At 38.8% G+C, this 26,344-nt stretch overlaps 3 protein-coding genes and 1 long non-coding RNA gene across 9 annotated transcripts; all 4 read left to right on the top strand.

Moving 5' to 3' along the window:
- Positions 1-1,209: 1,209 nt before the first annotated feature.
- On the top strand, positions 1,210-7,014 carry LOC106156010 (uncharacterized). The gene is made up of 2 exons (XM_013531070.2): positions 1,210-1,489; positions 5,502-7,014. The coding sequence occupies exon 2, from the start codon at positions 5,547-5,549 to the stop codon at positions 6,816-6,818; it is 1,272 nt and encodes a 423-aa protein (XP_013386524.2). The 5' UTR covers positions 1,210-1,489; positions 5,502-5,546; the 3' UTR covers positions 6,819-7,014.
- LOC147760321 (uncharacterized) lies at positions 1,496-4,465 on the top strand. The gene is made up of 3 exons (XR_015335738.1): positions 1,496-1,823; positions 2,264-2,461; positions 3,236-4,465. It is a non-coding gene; the product is annotated as an uncharacterized LOC147760321 (long non-coding RNA).
- Positions 7,015-9,709: 2,695 nt separating the features above from the next.
- Positions 9,710-16,121, top strand: LOC147760320 (uncharacterized). The gene is made up of 2 exons (XM_086994581.1): positions 9,710-9,805; positions 14,483-16,121. The coding sequence occupies exon 2, from the start codon at positions 14,525-14,527 to the stop codon at positions 15,818-15,820; it is 1,296 nt and encodes a 431-aa protein (XP_086850707.1). The 5' UTR covers positions 9,710-9,805; positions 14,483-14,524; the 3' UTR covers positions 15,821-16,121.
- Positions 16,122-18,668: 2,547 nt separating this feature from the next.
- Positions 18,669-25,702, top strand: LOC106156001 (uncharacterized). Of its 6 annotated transcripts, XM_086994023.1 has the most exons (3): positions 18,669-19,319; positions 21,340-21,489; positions 24,300-25,702. In XM_086994023.1, the coding sequence occupies exons 1-3, from the start codon at positions 18,692-18,694 to the stop codon at positions 24,353-24,355; spliced, it is 834 nt and encodes a 277-aa protein (XP_086850149.1). In that variant the 5' UTR covers positions 18,669-18,691; the 3' UTR covers positions 24,356-25,702. The 6 variants fall into 6 exon arrangements, 2 of the variants coding, with proteins under 2 accessions (XP_086850149.1, XP_086850150.1); XM_086994024.1 differs by lacking the exon at positions 21,340-21,489; XR_015330789.1 differs by lacking the exons at positions 18,669-19,319; positions 21,340-21,489 and adding an exon at positions 22,251-22,357.
- The last annotated feature ends 642 nt before the right edge of the window (positions 25,703-26,344 follow it).

Below are 26,344 nucleotides of genomic sequence, written 5' to 3'. Positions count from 1 at the left end.
TTAAATTGGCGCCTGGATGACTCGTCAGTTAATTTCGATGCTGTATCACAGCTATCGCATTCAGTGCAAATCGACAATACACAATCGACCTGTTTGAAAGGACAGATATAAGACGAATTTTTTATTGTGAAAAAAAAAACGCGGGACTGCATTGCTAAAGAAAAAAGCCAGACCAGCCAAGGCCGACACGTCACTGAAAGGAACGTCCGCGCGCATAAGTACAGTGATTTTGTTTATCACCAATTAACATGTATTACAAATGTAACTGAGGCAGCGAGGCTTTACAATTTCACTACATCTTTCATTTCAGCAACTCACTGCCCCATAGCTGCTGACTATAGAAATTCTCTAGTCCTCTCTCGTTCACAGCTGATCTGCATCCTAACTCATTTACATTTTAAATTACTGTTAAAACCCCGACTTCTCTATCTCTCTATTCTATCAGTAACATGTATACTTAATGATAATGTACTGTACAAAGGATCGCTTGAAACTATCATGTACAACGGAATATATTTAACCAATTTTAATCCATGTACATATCATAATTATATAAAGGAGTCAATTTAACCCTAGGTCACGGATTCGATACATTTTGCGTAAAGTTTATAGTATGGACGCACAAATATAAAAGATAGACAAAACTGACAAAATGTGCCTCGGAAAGCCTTCAATTTACGACACTGGGCAAATCTTATATCAATTACTCCTACATGAGAGAAAGACACCATTTTATAGAATAAGAAATATGTCTTAAATACGATACTGTAACTTACATGTACATTTACTAGTAGCAACTGGCAAATGTTGTATTATACATACATATATACTCGGGGGATCATCGAACAAACTACCTGTAGCAAAATATAATTTCATATTGCTGTAATTGCAAGCCTCCCCAAGTCTTGTTTGACTTCATGTACGACCCTTTAGAGATACATATTTATATGATGCAAATTACTGTTTCCTTCTGTACATGTACATTTAAATGATGCTATCAATGTTAAGCATCTGTCCAAAATTATACAGATTACAGATTAGTAAATGGCAGGCCAATTTTATTGTTCAAAATTATACGATCTATTTAATCTATATATTCATTTCTCATTTCAAGGGACCAATTTGTAGTGCCTGAAACTGATACGATCTCTTTTAGATGCGGAAACCTGATACATATCGCATTTTAATGAGTTTCCATTAAATTTCACCCGCTGACCTATTCTTGTTGGATCACATTATGATTGACTTCACATAGTAGTCTTGGTTGGAGTGGAGATAGTGGCTCACATTAGTCAATATTTTATATAACGGTCGTTGCCGCCCAGAGGACGATTCATTCAAACAAACAAACAGACAGACAATCAGAGACAATGCCACCTAGTTCTGAGTTAGTCGTCCGTTCATGGAGTCTTCGGACCTAGGCTTTAGGAAGCAGTTTTACGAGCACTACAGCTAGAAGGACGGAAAAAGGAGGCGCCATCGGTGACAGGTAAAGTTGAAATGCTTTTCTTTTTGTACTTCACTGAGAGAAAAAAAAGCTTCAACCGATTCTCTCAGAGGCCTCCAGGGTGCTGTATTCCCTTAGAGACTCAATGTTAACCAAAACAGACTCACTCAAGTCCGTTTAAGGAATCCAACCTAACGATTTCATTGTTTCAAGCTAGACTCAAGTTTTGAGTCCATTTAAAGACTCACTTTGGCGGGATTTGCAAGCTTTGAGTCCTTTTAAAGACTCACTTTGGCGGTTTTTTTAGTCACGTGATTGGTGATGACAGATCCGTCAGGTACCACGAGGAAGCCTTCACACACGTTTCTTGTTTTTGGTAAGTAAAACTTTTAAGTATTTAACGGTTTTAGACTTAGTCTTTTTTTAATTTCCTAAAGTTTCATATCATTGAGTGCTTTAGACCATATTGAGACGATCAGTTATAGACCCATAGCCCTTTTCGGGCCTGTTGCTGTGATATAGCAGTAGAAAATCAGGTCATTGTGTTTCTGAAATTGGACCACAGAGGTCAGGCTAAACTTCCGCTTTTGTGGTCGTGTTTATCTGTTATTATGTTACAGTCTTGTTTTAAAAGATCAGTCCATGTAAAAAAGGCTTTCGGTGTTTGATATGGCTAGCAAGTTTGATATTAAATAACAAGCTAGTTAGGAAAAATTACCTTTAATCTTAACATATTATACCATATCAATTTTTAGAATACATTCATATTTTTATCTGTTGAATTTATCTTTAATTAAAATGTTTACTTATTTTCAGTTATTCAATGAATTCACAAGGCTATGGGAGAAGGATATTAAGTCAGCAATGGCCAAAAACTTGGATTTTTATGAACAAGGTCTTGTCAATTTGCCACAGCCCAAAGGAAAAGGAGCTTCCATGAGGGGACTCTCTAGTGAACTGCAAGAGGCTAAAGAAGCTATATGGCGTCTGCACGCTCTGATGTTGACAGAAAGTGTATGTACCATTTAATTTTCAATATTTTAACAGTTCCTTTTGAAATGCTTCCCTCTAAAAAGCCATTGAATTCAATTTCATGGTTTGCATAATTCTGTATTGTCTCAAAATAAAGGCAAAATAACCTTATAAAAATGTCAGGAGTTTCCGCAAGCCAGGCTAAGGCTGCTTTCTTCTTCAGTGTGATATGGTTTTGCAGATTGTGGGTCTAATGATGACGTTCACAAAACCAGGGGGTTTTAAATCCATATAATTTCCTTTTGGGATAATTGAGATGAAAACCTTGAAATTGAAGGCTTTAGTGTCCCAATAAAATTATCCTCGGTTGCATTGAACACAATCCTCTACTCATAAAATAATGTAACTGCTATGAGTTATTTTCACTTGCACATTACCTATATATGCAATGACATATTTATTTTTAGATCCTGCACTTAATCATGAAACAATTCTTTCTTGCAACAGTGTAAATTAACCTAGTCAATAAAAGTGAGATTTACAAGAGGTTGATGTTACTCGTTACTTGGCACTTTTTTAATTAATTAAGCTCATTTTTGCGACCCTACATGTATGCACAATTTCATCTTGCTAATTCTTTTAGATTTAATGTTTATTGCATCCTTTGACAACAGAAAATTTGGTAGAACACAAAGCTAATGTTAGACATTGAAGACTACAGTTAATACATTGTTTACTGCAAATGTAAAGTATATTCATCATTTGTTACATCTCATTAGTAGATGATAATGAGTATATATTTTTCTTTACATGTAGATGCTACCTGGTGTGCTGGCATTTTGTGTTTGCCGCTTCATTTGAAGGAAGAATGTGGATGCCTGCTTCGAAAATTCAGTTGTCAGGGGGATTCAGTTCAGCCTATAATTACTTCCAGTACTCAGGAGACTTTATGTCAAGAGACAAAATTTTACATCTATCTGAAAATGTGAAAACTGGCACAGTTGATTCATTTGTCGATGTTCCTGGTGGCCACTTATTTTGCCTTTAACATGGCATATTCGACCAACCTTTATGGCACCTGACTTTCATTCAGAAAGTCCTCATTGGGCATACAAATAAGGTTAAGGTTTTGCCCAAGCTGACTACCTTATTGACAAGAATACATTCATAAACACTATGGAACCGTTATTCATTGACAAGTATTCAAACTATTACAGGTTAGCCAATTTACCGGCTCTTTTAAATTCCTTACACTTAATTTTAGCCAATTTGCCGGCTCTTTTAAATTCCTTACACTTAATTTATTGAGGACCAAAATTTTTTCTGGCATATCTGGTTATAAGGCTGTATTTTTTTAGGAAAAGTTTCTTGAAAAAAAAAATAGATCTGCCTCTGAAGTTCTGAGACACCACTTTGTTCCTCAAAAAATTGGTGTTCGAGTTTTCAAAAAAATGAGGAATTTAGTTCATGTGACCATGACAAAGACATTGAGTTGTACGTGGATGGAAAAGTTTGTCATGACTTCTAGTTTTATAAAGTATAAACTTTAATATGTTGACTCTTATAAGTTAAAACGATATTTTCAAGTAGACTGGTTATAATAAGCCATTCTCATTAACTTAAGATGAATACCAGGGTCAGAGTCTTCAGAAACTTTGTTTCCTTTTTTGTGAGTAATGTTTGTATTGTAAGCAGCAAGATGCTGTATCTATGAATAATCATTTCTTTCATTTTATATTATCTTTTGGAAGCTGTAAAAATTACTTCACATTCTTTCGATTGGAACATATTTAAGAAAGCATTTATTTTGTTAAAATGTTTCGGTGGCTTAGTGGCTAGATTAGTTAAGAAATTCAACTAAAGGTCATCCCAGGTTTTGGGACAACTGGTCGAGTTAAGTTTTCCAAGAAGAGTTCTATGTTCATGACCATTGTAAATGCAATACATTCATGTTTATCATTTAGGATTTGTTTGTATCTTGATCGAGGTATTGGATTCCATGGCTATTGCATGCTTTTCTAAAAGAGGATTTGTTAACTTGCTGTTTTTAACTGCAAATAGAAATATTTATCAAAAAAAAACATTTTGTTTATTTTTTGCAACAACTCATTTCAAACTATCACTGTTTTGCTTAAAGTGTTGTATCACTTTGCAAAAGGCTGAAAACACAATTTCATTGAAAAATTCCCCTTTAAAATAGGACCAGATGAGTCTTTAAATGTCTTCACTAGACTAAAATGATTCCCCTATAAGCCTCATCTGGAGGCTCTGAAAGGACTAAAATTCATAGCTAGAGCCCCTTAAAAGAATCTTTCGAGTCCTTTAAAAGACTCAATCGTCTTGAGTCCCTTGATTCCAGTTGAGTCGCTAAGGGACTCTAGCTAGCTGGAGTCTCTTTTACATTAAAGGACTCGGAGAAATCCTCAAAGGGACTTGATTTAGGACCCGCTGCTGGAGTCCCTAAAAGACTCAGTATGAGTCCTTTTTTGCTGTCAGTGTTGGTGTTAATTTAACACCCGTAAACGCTGTGTATTAAGGTCATTTTATTCTTTTGGTTAAAAAATGGAGAACAAAATTCCAGCTTTATTTACGGTGGAGGGGGCTCGTTAATGCAAAAGTGTTATAAAATATGTTTGTGAGTAACAGTGAGTAAAACTTCATAAAGACATACGAACAACAAACTATACTACGCATCAAAAAATAGGAATGCGGCCACTTTGGTAGTATTCGATGATGATGTCAATAGATACCGGTAGTTCACATTATGGACACAACGATTGATGTACTTGTACAGCGCTGCACTTTGCAATCGGTCGCATTCATATCAAAACGATATATACATGAATAGATACAATTGTAAAAGCGTAAACCATCGATTCAAAAAAACAATATTTAGTAAACTGTATGCTATGTTTTTAAAACACATTGGTTTTATTGGAATATGGAATATTTTAAAAGGAATGAGGAATATAATAATTCAAAATTATTGCCATATAAGGATAAAGCAGTGATTTTTCTTCACCCAACAGCTAAGATAGAAATTTTTTTAGTCATATATATGGTGTTTAATCTTATATTACAGCTTTTGGAGATTGCCGGATTTACTGATGCTCAGCTACCGAAGGTTATGATGACAACCAAGAGGTTTATACACGTTTGTCTGTCAACAATGGTGACTATTTCTGTGTTGTGGTTTCTATGGATAGATAAAATCACTTCAGTGAACAACAACAGAAAGGACATTGGCGTCAAGACAGACCCTCCAACTACAAAAAGTAGGGTCGGCATCGGGCACGATGACTTGCCGGAGTCCATAAATTTATCGTTGGAGATAAGGTATGCAGTTGTGCGACAGAGAAATTACAGTCTGACAACTGGAAAGCGATTTGTGTATCTCATTATGGGCCCAACTAAGCGGGTCATCAAAGGATTAGAAGAAACTAAGAAACGGGACGTCATTTGGATGACGTTTGAAGATAAGTCAGGTGACATTTACGCCCCGGGCACATCCCACAATTCTGGGAGAAATGTACTTCTTAATCACGCGGTTAATTTAGCGGCCCAAATGAAAGACGGCGGTTATCTCTATTATATATTTATGGACGATGACTTGGAGCTTTCGGTTAGGTCGGATGGGTGGGTCAATTGGAAAGTTTGGTCCAAGATGGCATCGGACCCTTATCAGAGGTTCGAGGAGTTTCTTATGTATTACCAACCTGCTGTAGGTTACGTACGTTACCGAGATATGGGTAGACAGTTTGTCAATAAAAAACTGCCCGTAAACTTAAACTGGGATTTCGACGAGTGTTTTAGTGCTTTTCACAAGGATACACTATCATTTTTGTTACCGTATGACTTGCACCTAGACTATGAATCGTGGTGGTATGGCGGCTGGATAATCCGTCAGTTGGTCTCGATGCTGTATCACAGCTATCGCATGCAGTGCAACTCGCTCCATGTTACGAATCGCATATCAAATAGACCAGTTTCACAGGACAGATACAAGAAATGTTTGGATTATGAAAAAACGCGGGACTACATCTCATCTGCTTTACTGACGCAAACCAACACCAGTCCACCCAAGCCCAACTCATTAATTGGCGCACTCCTAAAAGGAACATCTTCGCTCGGAAATGGAGGTACCTTACAGCCGGGCTATAACATCAAAATTCCCGGCCGACCGAAACGAAAGGGCCACCATTCGTATCTCGTAACGCAGAATTTTATCGTTCAGCACTTTGACCCTACCCATCCAATGATAAGAAGGAAATTAAATTGGTTGCAAAAACCAGAAATACAGAAAATTCTCAGACTAGGTAACCGCCGTCTGCAGCCTTTTACGCCTGACACAATGTACTGCTCCGCACCGCATAATTTTTCACTGACTATTGGACAATGACATCATATGATTAAAAAAACGTACGCATCATGCTCTATATGAACATGTATTATGTGATTATTTCCCGTGATGCAGAAAGAATATTTTTGTATTTCTAGGTAATTATTTATACCCTTATTGCGAAAGGGTGCCATTAAAAAAGCACAAAAGAATGCACCGCCGAGAAAATAAAAAGTTCCTTTTGCACGCCTTAAAATAGTGGCTTACAAATCAATGTTTATTTAAAATGACGTACCAAGTCGAAGTATTACCACAACGTTCGTCAGGCAGGGGTAACCCCCCCCCCCCCTTCCCCAGTTGTTAAAGTTATAAATTCCCTAGGAAATTGTCCGTTTCACTATCAAATTTCACTTGTCGATTTTTTTTTTCTTTTTTTTTTCTTTTTTTTTTTTTTTGCCTTTTGTTTCATAATACTTAATTATTATCCAAATACCGAAAATGAGGCTTTTCTGGCATCTAATTATTCAATAACGCATCCATCTTTGTGCTGATTTTAATAACATATAAAACCCCTCGCTGCGTGTTACGAATCATATATCAAATAGACCTGTTTCGAAGGACAGATATAAGAAAGCTTTGGATTTTGGAAAAACGCGGGACTACATGTCGTCTGCCTTACTGACGAATACCAAGACCAATCCACCAAAGCGCAACACATTAAGCAAGGCTCTTTTGAAAGGAACCTCTTCGCTCGGAAGTCCAGGTGCCTTTCGGCCGGGCCCTAACATCAAGATTCCTGGCCAACCGAAACTAAAAGATAACCATTCGTATCTTGTGACGCCCGATTTTATCCTACAACACTGGGACCCTATCCATCCCATGATTAAAAGGAAATTAAATTGGTTGCAAAAACCAGAAATACAAAAAATTCTCGGTCTAGATAACCGTCGTCTGCAGCCTTTTACACCTGACACTTTGTACTGCTCCGCACCGAATAAATTTTCACTGACTTTAGAAAAATGACATCAAATAATTAAGAAAACGTATATGTTCGCATCAGTGGACTTTCAAATGACTTCTGCTTACATTTGATTCCTTTAATAAATGTTTGTTCTTGTCAAAATTTTGTTTGATTCAGTGTCATCGTTCGTAGGATCAAATAGTACATGCTTTATATGTATTGCGTGGTGATTTCCTGTCGATGCAAAAAGAGCAAAGAGAATTTATGTATTTCTAGATATTTCTTTTATTCCCTCATTAAGAAAGGGGTGCAAAGATAAAAAAAAAAAAAAGAAAAAAATCACTGCCGAAAAAATAACCTTTTTCTTTTGTACGGAAGGTCTTAAAATAGAGGTTTATAAATCAGTGTTTGTTCAAAATCATATACCAAGTATTATCACAACGTTCTACTGACAGATGGGCACATGTAGAAAAATCACATGTCTACCATTTCTTACACCGTATGATATTCACCCATAGATTACGTGGAATCCTAGTTTTAAGTCGCGCCGATAGATGGCGGCTGCGCGCGCGAGAGTAGGCCTACATGTACCCATATGTAATAAGACGAAAGGCCTATGGTGTTTACCACGAGGTGGCACTTGTCAACAGACGTGTACACATATGTTCAGTAGAAAACATTCACTGTCCCACTGAGATAGCGGACATTGTCCACCCCAGACTGACTAGGGTCCGTAGCCTACAGGTAGGAGGGAGCTGTTAGCTTACCCCGTATTCGACTGCCCATGTTGTCAACAAGCACTGGGGAGTTCACGTCAGAGACGGTTGACGGAGTCATCACACTTAAACCCCTTTGAACTCGACGGAGTACTTTCTGCGCCCTCCGTGCAACCATAAAACTGGCATCGCTGTGGTCGTCGAAAGGAGGCACAAGCATCGCTTTGGTGCCAGATTGCGTGCTAAATGATAGGCCAGTTGTCGGCACGTAAAGTATTGTTTTTTTACTCTCGTACTATGGGACGCAGAAAGGACGCCGTCCAGTGTAAAGTGGGCTTTATCTAAGGGCTAGCAGATGGATCCGGGGATACGATTTTTTTTTTTTTTTGGGGGGGGGGGGGTCGGGGGGGTTTAAAGAACCTTTCTTCGGGTGGTAAAACTCGTTATCACAAAAAATACGCTTATAGGTCAGTCAAGGGAATGCAAAGATACCATTTTTCATTTAAAAATAACGGCAACCCCTTTTAAAATCTGAAAAGCATGCACAGGCTACTACTGTAGTTCCAGTATACATGTAGGGCCTATATCTTCATATCATATACATTTCAGGGTTACTACTCCAGTACTTCTTTGACTTTAGATTTTCTTCCATTTCTTCATGTAACAAATTAAATCAAGTCAGTTTTTTCGGAGTAGATTCTCATACCATCCTGGCTTTATAGATGTACGGATCGCTTCTGAGACTCTCCCATGGAAACTATAGAATGCATGACACCATGCAGGGCCTGCTATAATTTGATCTGTGACGTAGCTGGTAAAAGAGAGATCAACGACCACCCCCACCTAAGTATCATTTTAAGGACTTTTAAGTGAAGAGAAAAGATATATTATTGACTAATAGCCTCCTCTTGGAATTAGAATTTTGACAAGTTGATTGATAGCTCTAAACCGCACTGTTTGCCCTCCAAAACGCCAAAAATATTTGGGGCCTTTCAGTGCCCCCCCCCCCCCCCCTTCAAATAATCCTGGATACTCCCCCTGCCCTTTCAACATACTGGTAGACAAAATAAATGCCATTCGAGGCAAAGTCCGAAGAATTTACCTTTGGATTCATACATGTACATTTAACAAAATATTTTCCATAAATTAACTCTCTCAAATGACACCAGAAACCAAACCAAGTCAAATAAACCAGGTGGAGTTCACTGGCAGGCTTTGTCAATTTCGCCTTCTTGTTTATTAAAAAAAAAAAGCGCGCTTTCCGGGCATGCGCAGTCGTGTGCCACCTGTGCTGGAAGCGCTATATTTACCTGACAATACCTGATTCGGGTCAGACGTTTTGCTTAGAACAAGAAGACGCTGTCACACAGGTAAGGTGCTAGGGTGACAAGCAGGATCATAAATTTTAAAGTACATGTAACTAAAAATCATAATTTCCCTCTTTTGTGAAACACTTGGGGCCAAGCAAAGAGCCATATTGTGCAGGGGTACCATTCAGTTCAGTTTACAAAGGACACTTGTGGTAAAAAAAAAAGGAATGATTAGAGTCCGCCATTATGTCATGGAAAGGCGGAGAGAGAGAGAGAGAGAGAGAAGAAGGAGAAGGGAGGGGAGAGAGAGAGAGGGAGAGAGGGGAGGAGGAAGGGAGGGAGACAGACAGACAGACAGACAGACAGACAGGCTCCCCCAGCCCTCTTTCCCCTAATACGCACTGGGGCGTGGACGAGAATAATTACCGTGTGTGACGGGAATGGTAGTCATAGAAATTGAAGTCCGGGTCCCGTGTGATAGGTTCATGTACAGGTTAGGCTTTATTGTAGTATTGGGGTTACTAGTATGCTTTTGGGACGAATGTCACCTGCACAAAGTAAAGGAGCGAGAGCAGACTACTAGTAGGGGAGCCAAACTCCAAAAGCCTTCAAAAAAGGGTAGTAAAAAAAAATTAATGATATAAAATTTTTGAACATATCGTTGGAGAGCCTGATACCTGGGGTTTATGAATCTGCTAATTGGACAAATGGGCTCAATTGCGAAAGTGCCCAAAAATCCAAGATGGCCGCCAGCAATAGTGAATACAGAGAACAAGCATCAATTATGAAAAATGGTTGATATTTTCAGTTTCTTTAGGTTTGTGTTATCCATATATTGTGGAAATATGTACTCTCTGGTGATCAATAGCTAGATTTAGTCAATTGGATTCAAAATGGCCGCTTTATCCAAGATGGCGGCCAATTTTTCACCTTTTTTTGCAATAAAATAATGTTTGCTTTCATTTTGTATTATATTCAATCATTATTAAAGCAAACTGTTATCAAATATAGGTTGTCTACAATATTTCTTGCATTTCAAGTATCTGTTTACAGAATGATGGCTTGATGGATAAGAGAAAATCCAAGATGGCCGCCAGCCATGGTGAATACACAGAATAAGCATCAATTATGAAAAGTGGTTAATATTTTTTTTGCTGAAGTGTACATTACTTTTATTGTGTATATATTGTGGAAATATGCACTTCCTGGTGATCTGTAGCAATAATTTGACAACTGGATTCAAAATGGCCGCATCATCCAAGATGGCGGGCAATATTTCACTATTTTTTGCAATTAAGTCATGTTTTCTTCAATCTAGAATTTCTTTTAAACGTGATAAAAGAAAAAACTGTCATCACATATAGCTTTTTTATAATATTTCATAGCTAGAGGAAACGAGACACCATGAGATAGAGACAGTCAGGCTCCCTCAGCCCTCTTTCCCCTAATACGCAGTGGGGCGCGGACGAGCAGTGTTATTGGGTGTGACAGGAATGGTAGTCATAGAAATTGAAGTCCGGGGTCCCGTGTGATAGGTTCTTGTACAGGTTAGGCTTTATTGAAGTATTGGGGTTACTAGTACGCTTTTGGGACGAATGTCAACTGTACAAAGTAAAGGAGCGAGAGCAGACTACGGTCCCTATTATAGCTAGAATAAACGAGACAGCTTCAATCCTGGTACACTGATTTCAGGTCACAGCCATGCTGCATACACGGAAGTTGTGCATGTTATCTCACTGTTTTGCAGTGGTAAAATCGATAGCATTCATATGTTAATGCCAGGTGGTTTTTTCATTCTTAAACGTAGCATTGTTGAATTATTCGTCGTGCAGCAGAAAGACTGCATAAATAAGCGGGGTCGGTTTACAGTGTAGGTTTTTTTCTATTAGTATTTGTACGTATAAAGCCTAGGTCCCAACCGAACGTACTGGCTGCTACGTGTGGTCTACGGCCAAAAAAAATGGGGAAAACGTGGGAGTTCGTGCGTGAGGAGCACGTCCATCGTGCGACTTTTGGAGGACGCAAACAGCACTTAGAAACTTTTCACCAATTACTTGATTTCTTCCCTGCGATCTAGCTACGTCCTAACCGGACGCAAGGAACCTAAAACCGTGCGTCCAGAAGTAGTTGGGACCTACATGTAGGCTTAAGCAAGGCTACAGGTATCTTATTGTCAGTCTCTCAAAGCATACCTATATTACAGCGCATACAGAACAGTGGACTAACAGATCCTCGGATCAAATATGGCCGACACACTTGAATGGTTGTTGCGTAATCCCCGCGTGGAATCTTTTCAATGTCTCATTGGGAATTAAGCGGCAAGATTTTTAGTGGGTCGCCATATTTGATCCGCGGAACTGTTAGTCCACTGTTCTGAATTCGCTGTTAGCGGCACTGTGAAGATCCTTCTCACATTGTACTGTGCACTTATCTATATAACGCAACTCACATTGTACTGTGCACTTATCTATATAACGCAACTCACATTGTACTGTGCACTTATCTATATAACGCAACTGTCTGGATGTGGCACGGAGGGAAAGTAAAATAAAATAATTTGTATTCCACATACTTTGAATAAAAAAATACCAAACGAAATAATGCAAATATAGTATTTGCCGAACCCGACGAAAACGCTGGGCCCGGTTTACTTATTGTCGGAAAAATCAAGTCCAGTTTTAACTCTGATTATTTGGATAACACAATTAAAATTAAGAATCTTCCATGTGAATTATTGTTCTGTAAAATAATCGTATTGCCATTATACATAATTGTTAACTATAATATATACCAATAAATAATTTCTCTTCGTTACAAATTTAATTTTTCCCCTTTTCTTTGAACTAATGGCATCCCATCTGACAAAAAAGCTGGAGGAAAAAATAACCTTATTAAGCCGTTAAAATTAATTTTAAAAAAACCTGTTTCTTACGCTTTAACAAACATTATAATCAATTTACTCAAGTTCAGTTACTTATAAATATGTTTGGTTGCCAGATAGAAAGTGACCCACTCCTTCAAACCTACTTGATCAACATAGCAAGTGCTCAACAAACCAAATCATTGCACAAATGTTGAACATTTGTCCCCTTTTTCGCTGACCCGTGTCACCAATACAACATTTCCCGCTGTATTATTCGAAACGTGGGAAAATATGTCATTCTGGTATACCGCACTCCACACGTCAGTGCAGTTTAAGTAATAATATTTATTTCTTTGAAAACCGCATTGGATTTTTTTTGTGTAAAACGAGCCTTTGCCATGGGGGGATTCATGGGGGAAATTTTTTGGGCTATATTGGGCCCTCAAGTGACCAGAATCAGTTGAGAAACCTTTGTCACCAATTTTTTTCCAACCTAAGTTGTTTATTGACTGGCCTATTGCTTATACGTACAAATACCGGTACTAATAAAAAAAACCCTACACTGTTAACCGACCCCGCTTATTCTATATAGTCTTTCTGCTGCGTGACGAATAAATAAAGCAATGCTACGATTAAGAATGACAAAAACACCTGGCATTAACATATGAGTGCTATCTATTTAACCACTGCAAAAACAGTGAGTCAACATGCACATCCACCGTGTTTGCAGCATGGCTATGACCTGAATACGGTGTACCAGGATTCAAGGTGTCTCGTTTCCTCTAGCTATAATAGGAACCATAATCTGCCCCCTCCCTTACTTAGTGACATTCGTCCCAAAAGCGTACTAGTAACCCCAAATACATCAATAAACCTTAACTAACCTATACTAATCACTTCAAATCATGATTTGCCAGAGGTAAAATCATTCTTGTGCTCAGTGAATTTCTCCTGCGGATTTGATTTATCATCTTCCATTCCTAAGACTACCATTCCTGTCACACCCAGTAACAATTCTCGTCCACGCCCCAGTGCGTATTAGGGGAAAGAGGACTGGTGGAGCCTGTCTGCCTGTCTGTCTGTCTGTCTCCTTCCCTCCCTCCTCCCCCCTCTCTCTCTCTCCGCCTTTCCATGACATAATGGCGGATTCTAATCCACATATATATATATATATATATATATATATATATATATATATATATATATATATATATATATATATATATATATATAACAATTAAAATGATTAATGCTGGTTATAGCAGTTATAGTCTAAACAATAAAACTTTTTCTGATAAAATAAGAAAACATATAATTTTAATCTGCTAATAGACACAGAATAGATATCCCGTGGGGAAGTAATCAGGTGGGTCGGCCATATTTGACTCAATAGGCCAGAAATTTTTTGCCCATACAACCCTATACCAGGGCGGCAGATTAATTTTTCACAAGATATTCACAGATATAATCCTGGCCAATTCGTGACATCTTTTTTCTACTGTAAGAGAGAATTTGTGCATGGACTGAATTCTATCAATCTGGCCTCTAGTATAGAGGAGGAAAACACAGTCTAGCCGTCGTGTGAGGAACTTATAACTTACAAACTAAAGATATATTTCACTGCCAGACCGGTTACTTGATCCATATCCCTGTTTCGGTTCACACCCCAAAGTGCCAAGTTCCAAATAAGATATTATAAACCAGTAAGATATTATAATGTTGTAAATATATTGTATATGTGTTTATACTTTCGTATAGTTGTTTATGGCGATGGTGCAAAGACGAAAAAGATGAAACAATAAAAAAATTCAAACTGCGAATCCAAACTAAGAAATGGAAGACAATGATATTTTATTAATTTTCTTTAATTTTAGGTCTTTGGGTCCAATTGTGCCTAATGTCAACTGCAGCAGACGATGGGGAAAAATAAAAGTTTCATATACGTACTGGTATTACTGTTAGTCATCGTGAGTGGCTCTGTGTGGCGTTTTTTGTGGGTGAATAAAGATATTTTGGTAAACTATACTAGCCGGATGCAAAACTTCGACGTCTGGAAATCCATTCAACAAAATCCGCAAAGACTGCCTTCTGGGATGGCTGCTGACGGTAATGCCTTGCCGGAATCTGTGAATTTGACATTTGAGCATGGATATGTAGTTTTCCGACCAAGAAATTACAGCCAGACAACTGGGAAGCGATTTGTGTATCTCATTCAGAGCCCAACTAAAGGGGCCATCAAAGGATTACAAGAAACCAAGGAACGTGACGTCATTTGGATGACGTTTGGGGATATGTCAGGTGACATTTACGCCCCGGGCACCTCCCACCTTTCCGGTAGAAATGTGCTTCTTCAACACGCGGTGAACTTAGCGGCCCAAATGAAAGACGGCGGTTATCTCTATTATATATTACTGGACGATGACGTGGAGCTTTCAGTTAGGACGGATGGGCAGGTCAATTGGAAAGCTTGGTCCAAGATGGCATCGGATCCCTATCAGAGGTTCGAGGAGTTTCTTATGCATTACCAACCTGCTGTGGGTTACGTACGTTACCAAGATATGAGTAGACAGTTTGTCAATAAACAAGAACCTGTAAACTTGAACTGGGATTTTGATGAGTGTTTGAATGCGTTTCACAAGGATACACTGTCCTTTCTGATATCGTATGATTTGCACCTAGATTATGAATCGTGGTGGTATGGCGGCTGGATTACTCGTCAGTTGATCTCCATGCTGTATCACAGCTATCGCATGCAATGCAACTCACTGCATGTTACGAATCATATATCAGACAGACCTATTTCGAAGAACAGATACAAGAAATTTTTTGATTATGAAAAACCGCGGGACTATATTTCGTCAGCATTGCTGACAAAAACAAAAGCCAACCCAGCCACGTCCAATACATTAATCCAGGCTCTATTGAAAGGAACCACTTCGCTCAGCAGTCCAGGTACCCTACAACCGGGCCCTAGCGTCCGAATTCCCGGCCAGCCGAAACTAAAAGGTAACCATTCGTATCTTGTGACGCCGGATTTTATCCTACAACACTGGGACCCTACCCATCCCATGATTAGAAAGAAATTAACTTGGTTGGAAAAACCAGAAATACAGAAAATCCTCGGCCTAAAAAACCGTCGTCTGCAGCCTTTTACACCTGACACTTTGTACTGCACCGCACCGAATATATTTTCACTTACGACTGGGCAATGAAATAAAGTGATACTTGAGGGGCACCAATTATAAGCTTTTTAGACGCCTTTCAGCATTAGAATTGGTACTTTGAATGCATGTATTTTGGTCAAAAAAATGTTTGTTTTGATTCAAGTCAACTTTCTTTGAAGACAAAATGTTGTGCAACCGGTGACAGATTCGGGACATTATCAAACGCGGATTGGATACCTATAACCCATATAATCATTTTAATTGTCTGGCACGCTACCTCTCAAAGCAACATGAACAACATCATGGACCACAAAGTATTCCCGACTTTAATAAAGCACTTTTAGTCATACGTATTCTGTTTATATAAAATATCTCATTTAATGTTGTATGACATAGAATAGGCAATGCATTTCTGTTTGCCTCACTTCAACCAATGAGCTGATGTCAGCATGACATCAAAGAGATAATTTAAAGTTATTAAAACACGATTTTAATCCTTATTTTCATTTATCAGTCAGCAAAATAGGAAAAAACTGATGAAAAATGACTTAGAAAAAAATATTCCATATTAAATGTCAAGTCTGTATATATATATATATATATATATATATATATATATATATATATATATATATATATATATATATCCGCCCCTGTCTGGTTATTAAATCCGCCCCTGTCTGGTTATTAAAGCTCTTTCCTTAATCTATTATATGGCTTATCTAAATTATTTCTTATGATATGATTTTAAAAATATATTTAAAATTATAGCTTTTCAAGAGCTAAAAAATAGTATATTTTGCCAAAAAAGATTTTGCCACATATCTCCAAAACTTATGGTCCTAAGTAAGAAAGCTAGTGGCTGCCAGTATCTTTCATGTAAATGGTTTGCCACAACAAAAATTATTAAAATCTGTTCCCCCCCACCTTGCCACTTTTTAAATGAAGCTGAATTCAGTTGTTTTTCTGGTTTTTTTTTAGTATTGTTATCCCATGATACATATCTGTTAGGTAATTAATGTCCATATTTTATCATTTTGGGGAAATCCTAGATAGCCTTCTTTTCCCCATAGGAAAACTGGTGCATTAGATTTTATAGGCACTTCTACGGCAAATGAGGGTAATCATGATATTTTTTCAAATACTTACGGGTATACACTTGTTACCCACCAGATAGATATCTAAAAGTCCAAAAAGAATGTGGGAAATACTGAGAAACAAAATTCATTTTATATTGAACCCAATGTCTCTCTGGCAGTAGTTGACTGTACTATTCCTATTGTGAATTGCAGCAATCTTGAATTTTCTCAAATACGCAAGATGCACACTTGCTACACACCAGATTTATAAAGAGTAAGGTTAATAAGGATGTCAAATTGTTTAAACATCAAAGGCTTTATTTCATGTTGGAATCAATGTCTGAACTGTTCTATTAATTGACACCTATGTGCATTTGAATGATATATTCCTATGACAACTGGCAGCTATCTTGGGTTTTCTCCGAATAATACTCAAGGATACATACACTTTCAAAACACAGAGTCTTTCATAAGGATAAATAGGATATGAAAAACATTTAAAAACGACCCAAAGTTAACTACATTTAAATCGTACTCAGTGTATCTCTAGCATTATTTGATTATGTGTTCGAATATTCTAATGACAAAAGGAAGACATCTTGAATTTTTTCAGAATACCCAAAGATACACACATGCTACAGACCAGGTATACATCATAGGGGTAATAATAAATGGAATGAAAAACATAAATGATTTTTAAAACAAACCCATGGAAATGTAATTGTATAATGAACCATATGCTTCTCTAGCAGCAATTGAAACCCACCCATTAGCATTCCTATGTTAAATTGTAGGTATCTTTTTCTCAGAATATCCAAGGATGCACACTATTTACCCACCAGATATATATCATAGGACTAATAAGGATGGGCAAAACTTGATAAGCAAACACAAATTCACCCTGGTAGTAGATGAAAAGCCATGGATGTGCAGTTGTAATTCCAGTAGTATTCCTATGGCCAGTGACGGCCATCTTGGGTTTTCTCAAAATGATCAAATATGCACATTTATTACCTGCTAGATATGTATCACAGTGTAATAATAATGTGTAAAACACTAAAAAAATAAACTGAATTTGATAGTGAATTAGCTGGCATTAGTTCCAACCCTTTGTAATACTAGAAGTATTCCTATTACATGTGACGGCCATCTTGGATTTTTTCAAAATGCCCAAGAATACTCTTAGTTACTCACCACATACATATTGTGTGGGTAAAAAGGATGTGGAAAACACTCAGAAACCAGCTTAATTTGATAGTGAAAAACTAATCTTTCCAGTTGCCATTAGTTGAATCCCCCGTATACTAGAATTCCTGTGGCACATGCCAGCCATCTTGGATTTTCCAAAATGCCCAAGAACACTTCGTAGTTACTCACCACAAAAATATTATGTGGGTAACAAAGATCTGAGAAACAGACTTAATTTGATAGTGGACAACGTATCGTTCTAGCTGGTAATAGTTGTGCACTAGTATTCATATGGCTGTTTCTATGGCAAATGACAGCCATCTTGGATTTTTTCAAAAAGTCCAAGGGAACTTGTTTGCTATCTGACATGTATGAATAAAATGAGTAAAAAGGGTGTGGAAAACTCTGAGAAAATAATTTATTTGATAAAAATCAACATAGGTTTGTACATATTTCTAAAGAATTCAATAAATTGGCGGCCATTTTGGATTTTTTGGCCAAACGGTAAATTTTTTCCGTGGGCTACGGCTCTAATTTGATTTAGAATGTCAAAAGGTACCCACATGCAAAATTTGGTGCTTTTATCCGCCGTGTCACGATTTTTTCCTTAAGCCACCGGACTATTAACCATGCGGTGAACTTAGCGGCCCAAATGAAAGACGGCGGTTATCTCTATTATATATTAATGGACGATGACGTGGAGCTTTCGGTTAGGTCGGATGGGCAGGTTAATTGGAAAGCTTGGTCCAAGATGGCATCAGACCCTTATCAGAGGTTTGAGGAGTTTCTTATGTATTACCAACCTGCTGTTGGATACGTACGTTACCAAGATATGAGTAGTCAGTATGTCAATAAACAAGAACCCGTAAACTTGAACTGGGATTTCGACGAGTGTTTCAGTGCTTTTCACAAGGATACACTATCATTTTTGCTACCGTATGATTTGCACCTAGACTATGAATCGTGGTGGTATGGCGGCTGGATAATCCGTCAACTGGTGTCAATGCGGTATCACAGCTATCGCATGCAGTGCAACTCGCTGCGTGTTACGAATCATATATCAAATAGACCTGTTTCGAAGGACAGATATAAGAAAGCTTTGGATTTTGGAAAAACGCGGGACTACATGTCGTCTGCCTTACTGACGAATACCAAGACCAGTCCACCAAAGCGCAACACATTAAGCAAGGCTCTTTTGAAAGGAACCTCTTCGCTCGGAAGTCCAGGTGCCTTTCGGCCGGGCCCTAACATCAAGATTCCTGGCCAACCGAAACTAAAAGGTAACCATTCGTATCTTGTGACGCCCGATTTTATCCTACAACACTGGGACCCTATCCATCCCATGATTAAAAGGAAATTAAATTGGTTGCAAAAACCAGAAATACAAAAAATTCTCGGACTAGATAACCGTGGTCTGCAGCCTTTTACACCTGACACTGTGTACTGCACCGCACCGAATAAATTTTCACTGACTTTAGAAAAATGACATCAAATAATTAAGAAAACGTATATGTACGCATCAGTGGACTTTCAAATGACTTCAGCTTACATTTGATTCCTTTAATAAATGTTTGTTCTTGTCAAAATTTTGTTTGATTCAGTGTCATCGTTCGTAGGATCTAATAGTACATGCTTTATATGTATTGCGTGGTGATTTCCTGTTGATGCAAAAAGAGCAAAGAGAATGTATGTATTTCTAGATATTTCTTTTATTCCCTCATTAAGAAAGGGGTGCAAAGATAAAAAAAAAAGAAAAAAAATCACTGCCGAAAAAATAACCTTTTTTTTGTACGGAAGGTCTTAAAATATAGGTTTATAAATCAGTGTTCGTTCAAAATCATATACCAAGTATTATTACAACGTTCTACTGACAGATGGGCACATGTAGAAAAATTACATGTCTACCATTTCTTACACCGTATGATATACACCCATAGATTACGTTGAATCCTAGTTTTAAGTCGCGCCGATAGATGGCGGCTGCGCGCGAGAGAGTAGGCCTACCCATATGTAATAAGACGAAAGGCCTATGGTGTTTACCACGAGGGGGCACTTGTCAACAGTCGTGTACACATATGTCCAGTAGAAAACATTCACTGTCCCACTGGGATAGCGGACATTGTCCACCCCAGACTGACTAGGGTCCGTACAGGTAGGCTGTTAGCTTACCCCGTATTCGACTGCCCATGTTGTCAACAAGCACTGGGGAGTTCACATCAGAGACGGTTGACGGAGTCATCAGACTTAAACCCCTTTGAACTCGACAGAGTACTTTCTGCGTCCTCCGTACAACCATAAAACTGGCATCGCTGTGGTCATCGAAAGGAGGCACAAGCATCGCTTTGGTGCCAGAATGCGTGCTAAATGATAGGCCAGTTGTCGGCACGTAAAGTATTGTTTTTTTACTCTCGTACTATGGGACGCAGAAAGGACGCCGTCCAGTGTAAAGTGGGCTTTAAAATACCATTTATCTAAGGGCTAGCAGATGGAGGACGCAGGGAGTTGCTATTAAGATAACCAGATCCGGGGATACGATTTTTTTTTTTTTTTTTTTTTTTTGGGGGGGGGGGGGGTCGGGGGGGTTTAAAGCACCGTTCTTCGGGTGGTAAAACATTCGTTATCACAAAAAATACGCTTATAGGTCAGTCAAGGGAATACAAAGATACCATTTTTCATTTAAAAATAACGGCAACCCCTTTTAAAATCTGAAAAGCATGCACAGGCTACTACTGTAGTTCCAGTATACATGTAGGGCCTATATCTTCATATCATATACATTGCAGGGTTACTACTCCAGTACTTCTTTGACTTTAGATTTTCTTCCATTTCTTCATGTAATAAATTAAATCAAGTCAGTTTTTTCGGAGTAGATTCTCATACCATCCTGGCTTTATAGATGTACGGATCGCTTCTGAGACCCTCCCATCTGTCGCCCCATCGAATTTCACAGCCAGATGTCGCTAGCTGTGAGTAGACAAGGAAACGTTTGCACGGGGACAAAACGTCGTGCCTCGATATGAGGATGAGGTCACCTGGACAATGTTTGGCTTTTTTTAGCCCGTAAATTCTACAAAATATCAATTTATCTAATAAATAGGCCATGCATAAGGATTTATCTAAGCGTATGCTTTATTTTTGTTATTACTGAAGATTCAAACAATAATCAAGAAGTCTTTTGATGTGCGCCACACCATATAAACTTTATTTAAACTTTGCAATTTTTGAAAGATTATAAATTGTTTCCTATAGTTGAGATGACATATATTTGTACGGCACCCGGGATATCGATTGTAATTGCAGACGTAAACAGGTACATCCAAAGTGGTCCTCTGCGTGACAAGGTAGCAAGTTCCCATCTGATCTGGAATCTATCTACGAAGCTTCTGCGGCGCCGTGGTAACTCTGATGGCTTGGTCACATGTATGCACATCTGCGCGAGTTCAAGTACTAGTATGTTCAATGTTATTTATTATTATTATTATTTTATTTTTATTTATTTATTTATTTATTTATTTTTTTTTTTTTTTTGCTAGAAATAATTTTAAAAAATTGCATTTGAATACTATAAGAGGAAACACGTACGGAGGGGGGGGGGGGGCGTTCAGTCACAGCGCAGTCGGTGGCGTGTGCGAAAAAAAACACTTCTTGCTGATAATCCCACCGAGAACTTAGCACCTTTTTGATAAATGGAAACTATAGAATGCATGACACCATGCAGGGCCTGCTATAATTTGATCTGTGACGTAGCTGGTAAAAGAGAGATCAACGACCACCCCCACCTAAGTATCATTTTAAGGACTTTAAAGTGAAGAGAAAAGATATATTATTTTTTAATATCCTCCTCTTGGAATTAATATTTTGACAAGTTGATTGATAGCTCTAAACCGCACTGTTTGCCCTCCAAATCACCAAAAATATTTAGGGCCTTCAGTGCCCCCCCCCACCACCACCACTCCCTTCAAATAATCCTGGTTACTCCCCTACCCTTTCAATATACTGGTAGACAAAATAAATGCCATTCGAGGCAAAGTCTGATTAATTTACCTTTTGATTCATACATGTACATTTAACAAAATAATTTCCATAAATTAACTCTCTCAAATGACACCAGAAACCAAACCAAGTCAAATAAACCAGGTGGAGTTCACTGGCAGGCTTTGTCAATTTCGCCTTCTTGTTTATTAAAAAAAAAAAAAAAAGGCGCGCTTTTCGGGCATGCGCAGTCGTGTGACACCTTTGCTGGAAGCGCTATCTTTACCTGACAATACCTGATTCGGGTCAGACGTATTGCTTAGAACAAGAAGACGCTGCCACACAGGTAAGGTGCTAGGATGGCAAACAGGATCATAAATTTTAAAGTACAAGTAACTAAAAATCATTATTTCCCTCTTTTGTGAAATGCCGGGGTACCATTCAGTTCAGTTTACAAAGGACACTTGTGGTAAAAAAAAGGAATGATTAGAGTCCGCCATTATGTCATGGAAAGGCGGAGAGAGAGAGGGGGAGGAGGGGGGGAGAGAGAAAGGGGGAAGGGGGAGAGAGAGAGAGGGAGGGAGATAAAGAGGGGAGGGGGTAGCGAGGGAGGGAGGGGGAGGGCGGGAGGTGGGAGGGAGAAGGGAGGGAGGGAGGGAGATAGAGAGAGAGACAGTCAGGCTCCCTCAGCCCTCTTTCCCCTAATACGCAGTGGGGCGTGGACGAGCAGTGTTATTGGATGTGACAGGAATGGTAGTCATAGAAATTGACGTCCGGGGTTCCGTCTGATAGGCTCTTGTACAGGTTAGGCTTTATTGTAGTATTGGGGTTACTAGTACGCTTTTGGGACGAATGTCACCTGCACAAAGTAAAGGAGCGAGAGCAGACTACGGTTCCTATTATAGCTAGAGGAAACGAGACACCTTGAATCCTGGTACACCGATTTCAGGTCACAGCCATGCTGCATACACGGAAGTTGTGCATGTTGAATCACTGTTTTGCAGTGGTAAAATCGATAGCATCCATATGTTAATGCCAGGTGTTTTTTTATTTTCATTCTTAAACGTAGCATTGTTGAATTATTCGTCACGCAGCAGAAAGACTGTATAGAATAAGCGGGGTCGGTTTACAGTGTAGGGTTTTTTATTTTAATATTAAAATATTTGTACAACCTTTTGAAGCCGTTAAAATTAATTTTAAAAAACCTTTTTCTTACGCTTTAACAAACATTATAATCAATATACTCAAGTTCAGTTACTTAAGCCCCCTTTACACTGGACGGCGTCCTTTCTGCGTCCAGCAGTACGGCCCCATTTGAAAGTTAAAAAATTATAATACTTTACGTGCCGACAACTGGCCGATCATTGAGCATTCATTCTGATACAAAATCAATGCTCGAGCTTCCTTATTAAGACCACAGCGATGCCAAATTTCCTGGTCGCAGAAAGGACGCAGAAAGGACGCAGAAAGGACGACGTTCAGTGTAAAGGGGGTATCATAAATATGTTTGGTTGCCAGATAGAAAGTGACCCACTCCTTCAAACCTACTTGATCAACATAGCAAGTTCTCAACAAACCAAATCATTGCACAAATGTTGAACATTTGTCCCCTTTTTCGCTGACCCGTGTCACCAATACAACATTTTCCGCTGTATTATTCGAAACGTGGGGAAAATATGTCATTCTGGTATACCGCACTCTTCACGCTGCTCAAAGACACTGAATAGATATCCCATGGGGAAGTATTCAAGCGGGTTGGCCATATTTGACCCTCGTACTATGTAGTACCCTATTCTGAATGGCCAGGAATTTTTCGCCCTGATACAGACTGGGTGTAGACGTTCTCATCTCCCTTGGGAGGATACAGGTCATGTACAACCTTATAACAGGGCCACAGATTGATTTTTTCACAAGATATTAACAGATATATTCCTGGTACTTCGTTTTCTAGTGTAAGAGACAATTTGTGCATGGAATTAATGTCGCCACTCTGGCTTCTAGTGTAGAGGAAGAAGACATAGTCCAGCTGCCGGGTGAGGCGCTGATAGCTTTCAAATTAACAATATTTTCCACCGCTAGACCAGTAACAGTTCACAACCGAAAGTGCCGACTGCCAAATTAGATATTATAAACCAGTAAGATATTACAATGTTGTAAATACATTCTACATGTTTTTATACTTTCGTATAATTGGTTATGGCGAAGAATGTGAAAATAAACAAAAAACTAACTGCGAATCCAAACTAAGAAATGAAAGACGATATATTATTATTATTTTTTAATTTCAGGTATTTTGGTTCAGATGTGCCTAATGTCAACTGCAGCAGACGATGGGGACAAATAAAAAATTCATATACGTACTGGCATTGTTGTTAACCATCGTGACTGGCTCTGTGTGGCGTTTTTTGTGGGTGAATAAAGGTGTCTTGGTAAACTTGAGTAGCCGGATGCAAAGCATCGGAGTCTGGAAATCCATTCAACAAAATCCGCAAAGACTGCTTTCTGCGATTTCTGATGACCATAATGAATTGCCTGAATCCGTGAATTTGACATTTGAGCATGGATATGTAGTTTTCAGACCAAGAAATTACAGCCAGACAACTGGGAAGCGATTTGTGTATCTCATTCAGAGCCCAACTAAAGGGGTCATCAAAGGATTACAAGAAACCAAGGAACGTGACGTCATTTGGATGACGTTTGGGGATATCTCAGGTGACATTTACGCCCCGGGCACCTCCCACCTTTCCGGTAGAAATGTGCTTCTTCAACACGCGGTGAACTTAGCGGCCCAAATGAAAGACGGCGGTTATCTCTATTATATATTACTGGACGATGACGTGGAGCTTTCAGTTAGGACGGATGGGCAGGTCAATTGGAAAGCTTGGTCCAAGATGGCATCGGATCCCTATCAGAGGTTCGAGGAGTTTCTTATGCATTACCAACCTGCTGTGGGTTACGTACGTTACCAAGATATGAGTAGACAGTTTGTCAATAAACAAGAACCTGTAAACTTGAACTGGGATTTTGATGAGTGTTTGAATGCGTTTCACAAGGATACACTGTCCTTTCTGATACCGTATGATTTGCACCTTGATTATGAATCGTGGTGGTATGGCGGCTGGATTACTCGTCAGTTGATCTCCATGCTATATCACAGCTATCGCATGCAATGCAACTCACTGCATGTTACGAATCATATATCGAACAGACCTGTTTCGAAGGACAGGTATAAAAAAAATTTTGATTATGAAAAACCGCGAGACTATATTTCGTCTGCATTGCTGACAAAAACAAAAGCCAGCCCAGCCACGTCCAATACATTAATCCAGGCTCTATTGAAAGGAACCACTTCGCTCAGCAGTCCAGGTACCCTACAACCGGGTCCTAGCGTCCGAATTCCCGGCCAGCCGAAACTAAAAGGTAACCATTCGCATCTTGTGACGCCGGATTTTATCCTACAACACTGGGACCCTACCCATCCCATGATTCGCAAGAAATTCACTTGGTTGCAAAAACCAGAAATACAGAAAATCCTCGGATTAGATAACCGTCGTCTCGAGCCGTTTACACCTGACACTTTGTACTGCACCGCACCAAATACATTTTCACTTACGATTGGTCCATGACGTAAAATGATAAACATTGTATGCAACTGTACGTACATGTACCAATTATATGCTTTAAAGACGCCTTTCAGTATTAGAATTGATTATTTGAAGGAATGTATTTTTGTCAAAAAATGTTTGTTTCGATTCATTTCAACTTTCTTTGAAGAGAAAATTCCGTGCAACCAGTGACAGGTTCGGGACGAGGATAAGGCACCTTAAACGCCTGTCTTCTTTTGCACGTGCGTTTTCAATCACACTGATTCAATCAGAACCACGATGTTGACCATACCAGAAGTCGGCCGGTATAACGAAACTGAGGGTGCATGTAACAGAAAGTCCGCTCTCCATTTTGTTATAATGGTTAGGGTTAGCCTTACCTACATGTACATGTAAGTGGGTCAAAGTCTAGGGTGAAGCTTACGTTTAAAGAAATGAATGGGAAGCGGACTCTTTATCATGGGTCTCTCTCTCTCTCTCTCTCTCTCTCTTTCTCTCTCTCTCTCTCTCTCTCTCTCTCTCGTTACACACCAGCATTTCAAATTCATGTCATTGTGTACAGATCTGTCCAGAAGAAAAAATATTCATTGCTAAACTGGGACAGAGGAAAGCTGTTTGATACATGTACTAGTAAGCGCGGGGAATCTTAAAAAGTAAAATGCTCCATGTGAGGCCATGAATATGTTATTGAAAAATGCATTTGAAATCGTAGAAAGGTTAAGATTAGG

This window comes from Lingula anatina, chromosome 8, assembly GCF_051362555.1.
Source record: "Lingula anatina isolate TDL-2025a chromosome 8, LinAna3.0, whole genome shotgun sequence".
In the NCBI taxonomy this organism is placed as follows: Eukaryota; Metazoa; Brachiopoda; class Lingulata; order Lingulida; family Lingulidae; genus Lingula; species Lingula anatina.
This window is presented reverse-complemented; position numbering and strand designations above follow the sequence as displayed.

Excerpts from the sequence above, each read along its gene's own strand:
- LOC106156010 (XM_013531070.2), top strand. The coding sequence starts at position 5,547 with ATGATGACAACCAAGAGGTTTATACACGTTTGTCTGTCAACAATGGTG.
- LOC147760320 (XM_086994581.1), top strand. The coding sequence starts at position 14,525 with ATGGGGAAAAATAAAAGTTTCATATACGTACTGGTATTACTGTTAGTC.
- LOC106156001 (XM_086994023.1), top strand. The coding sequence starts at position 18,692 with ATGAAAGACGGCGGTTATCTCTATTATATATTAATGGACGATGACGTG. Across the intron at positions 19,320-21,339 it reads TGGCCAACCGAAACTAAAAG|ACGTAAACAGGTACATCCAA; the intron begins GTAACCATTCGT and ends TTGTAATTGCAG. Across the intron at positions 21,490-24,299 it reads CTGCGCGAGTTCAAGTACTA|GTATTTTGGTTCAGATGTGC; the intron begins GTATGTTCAATG and ends TTTTAATTTCAG.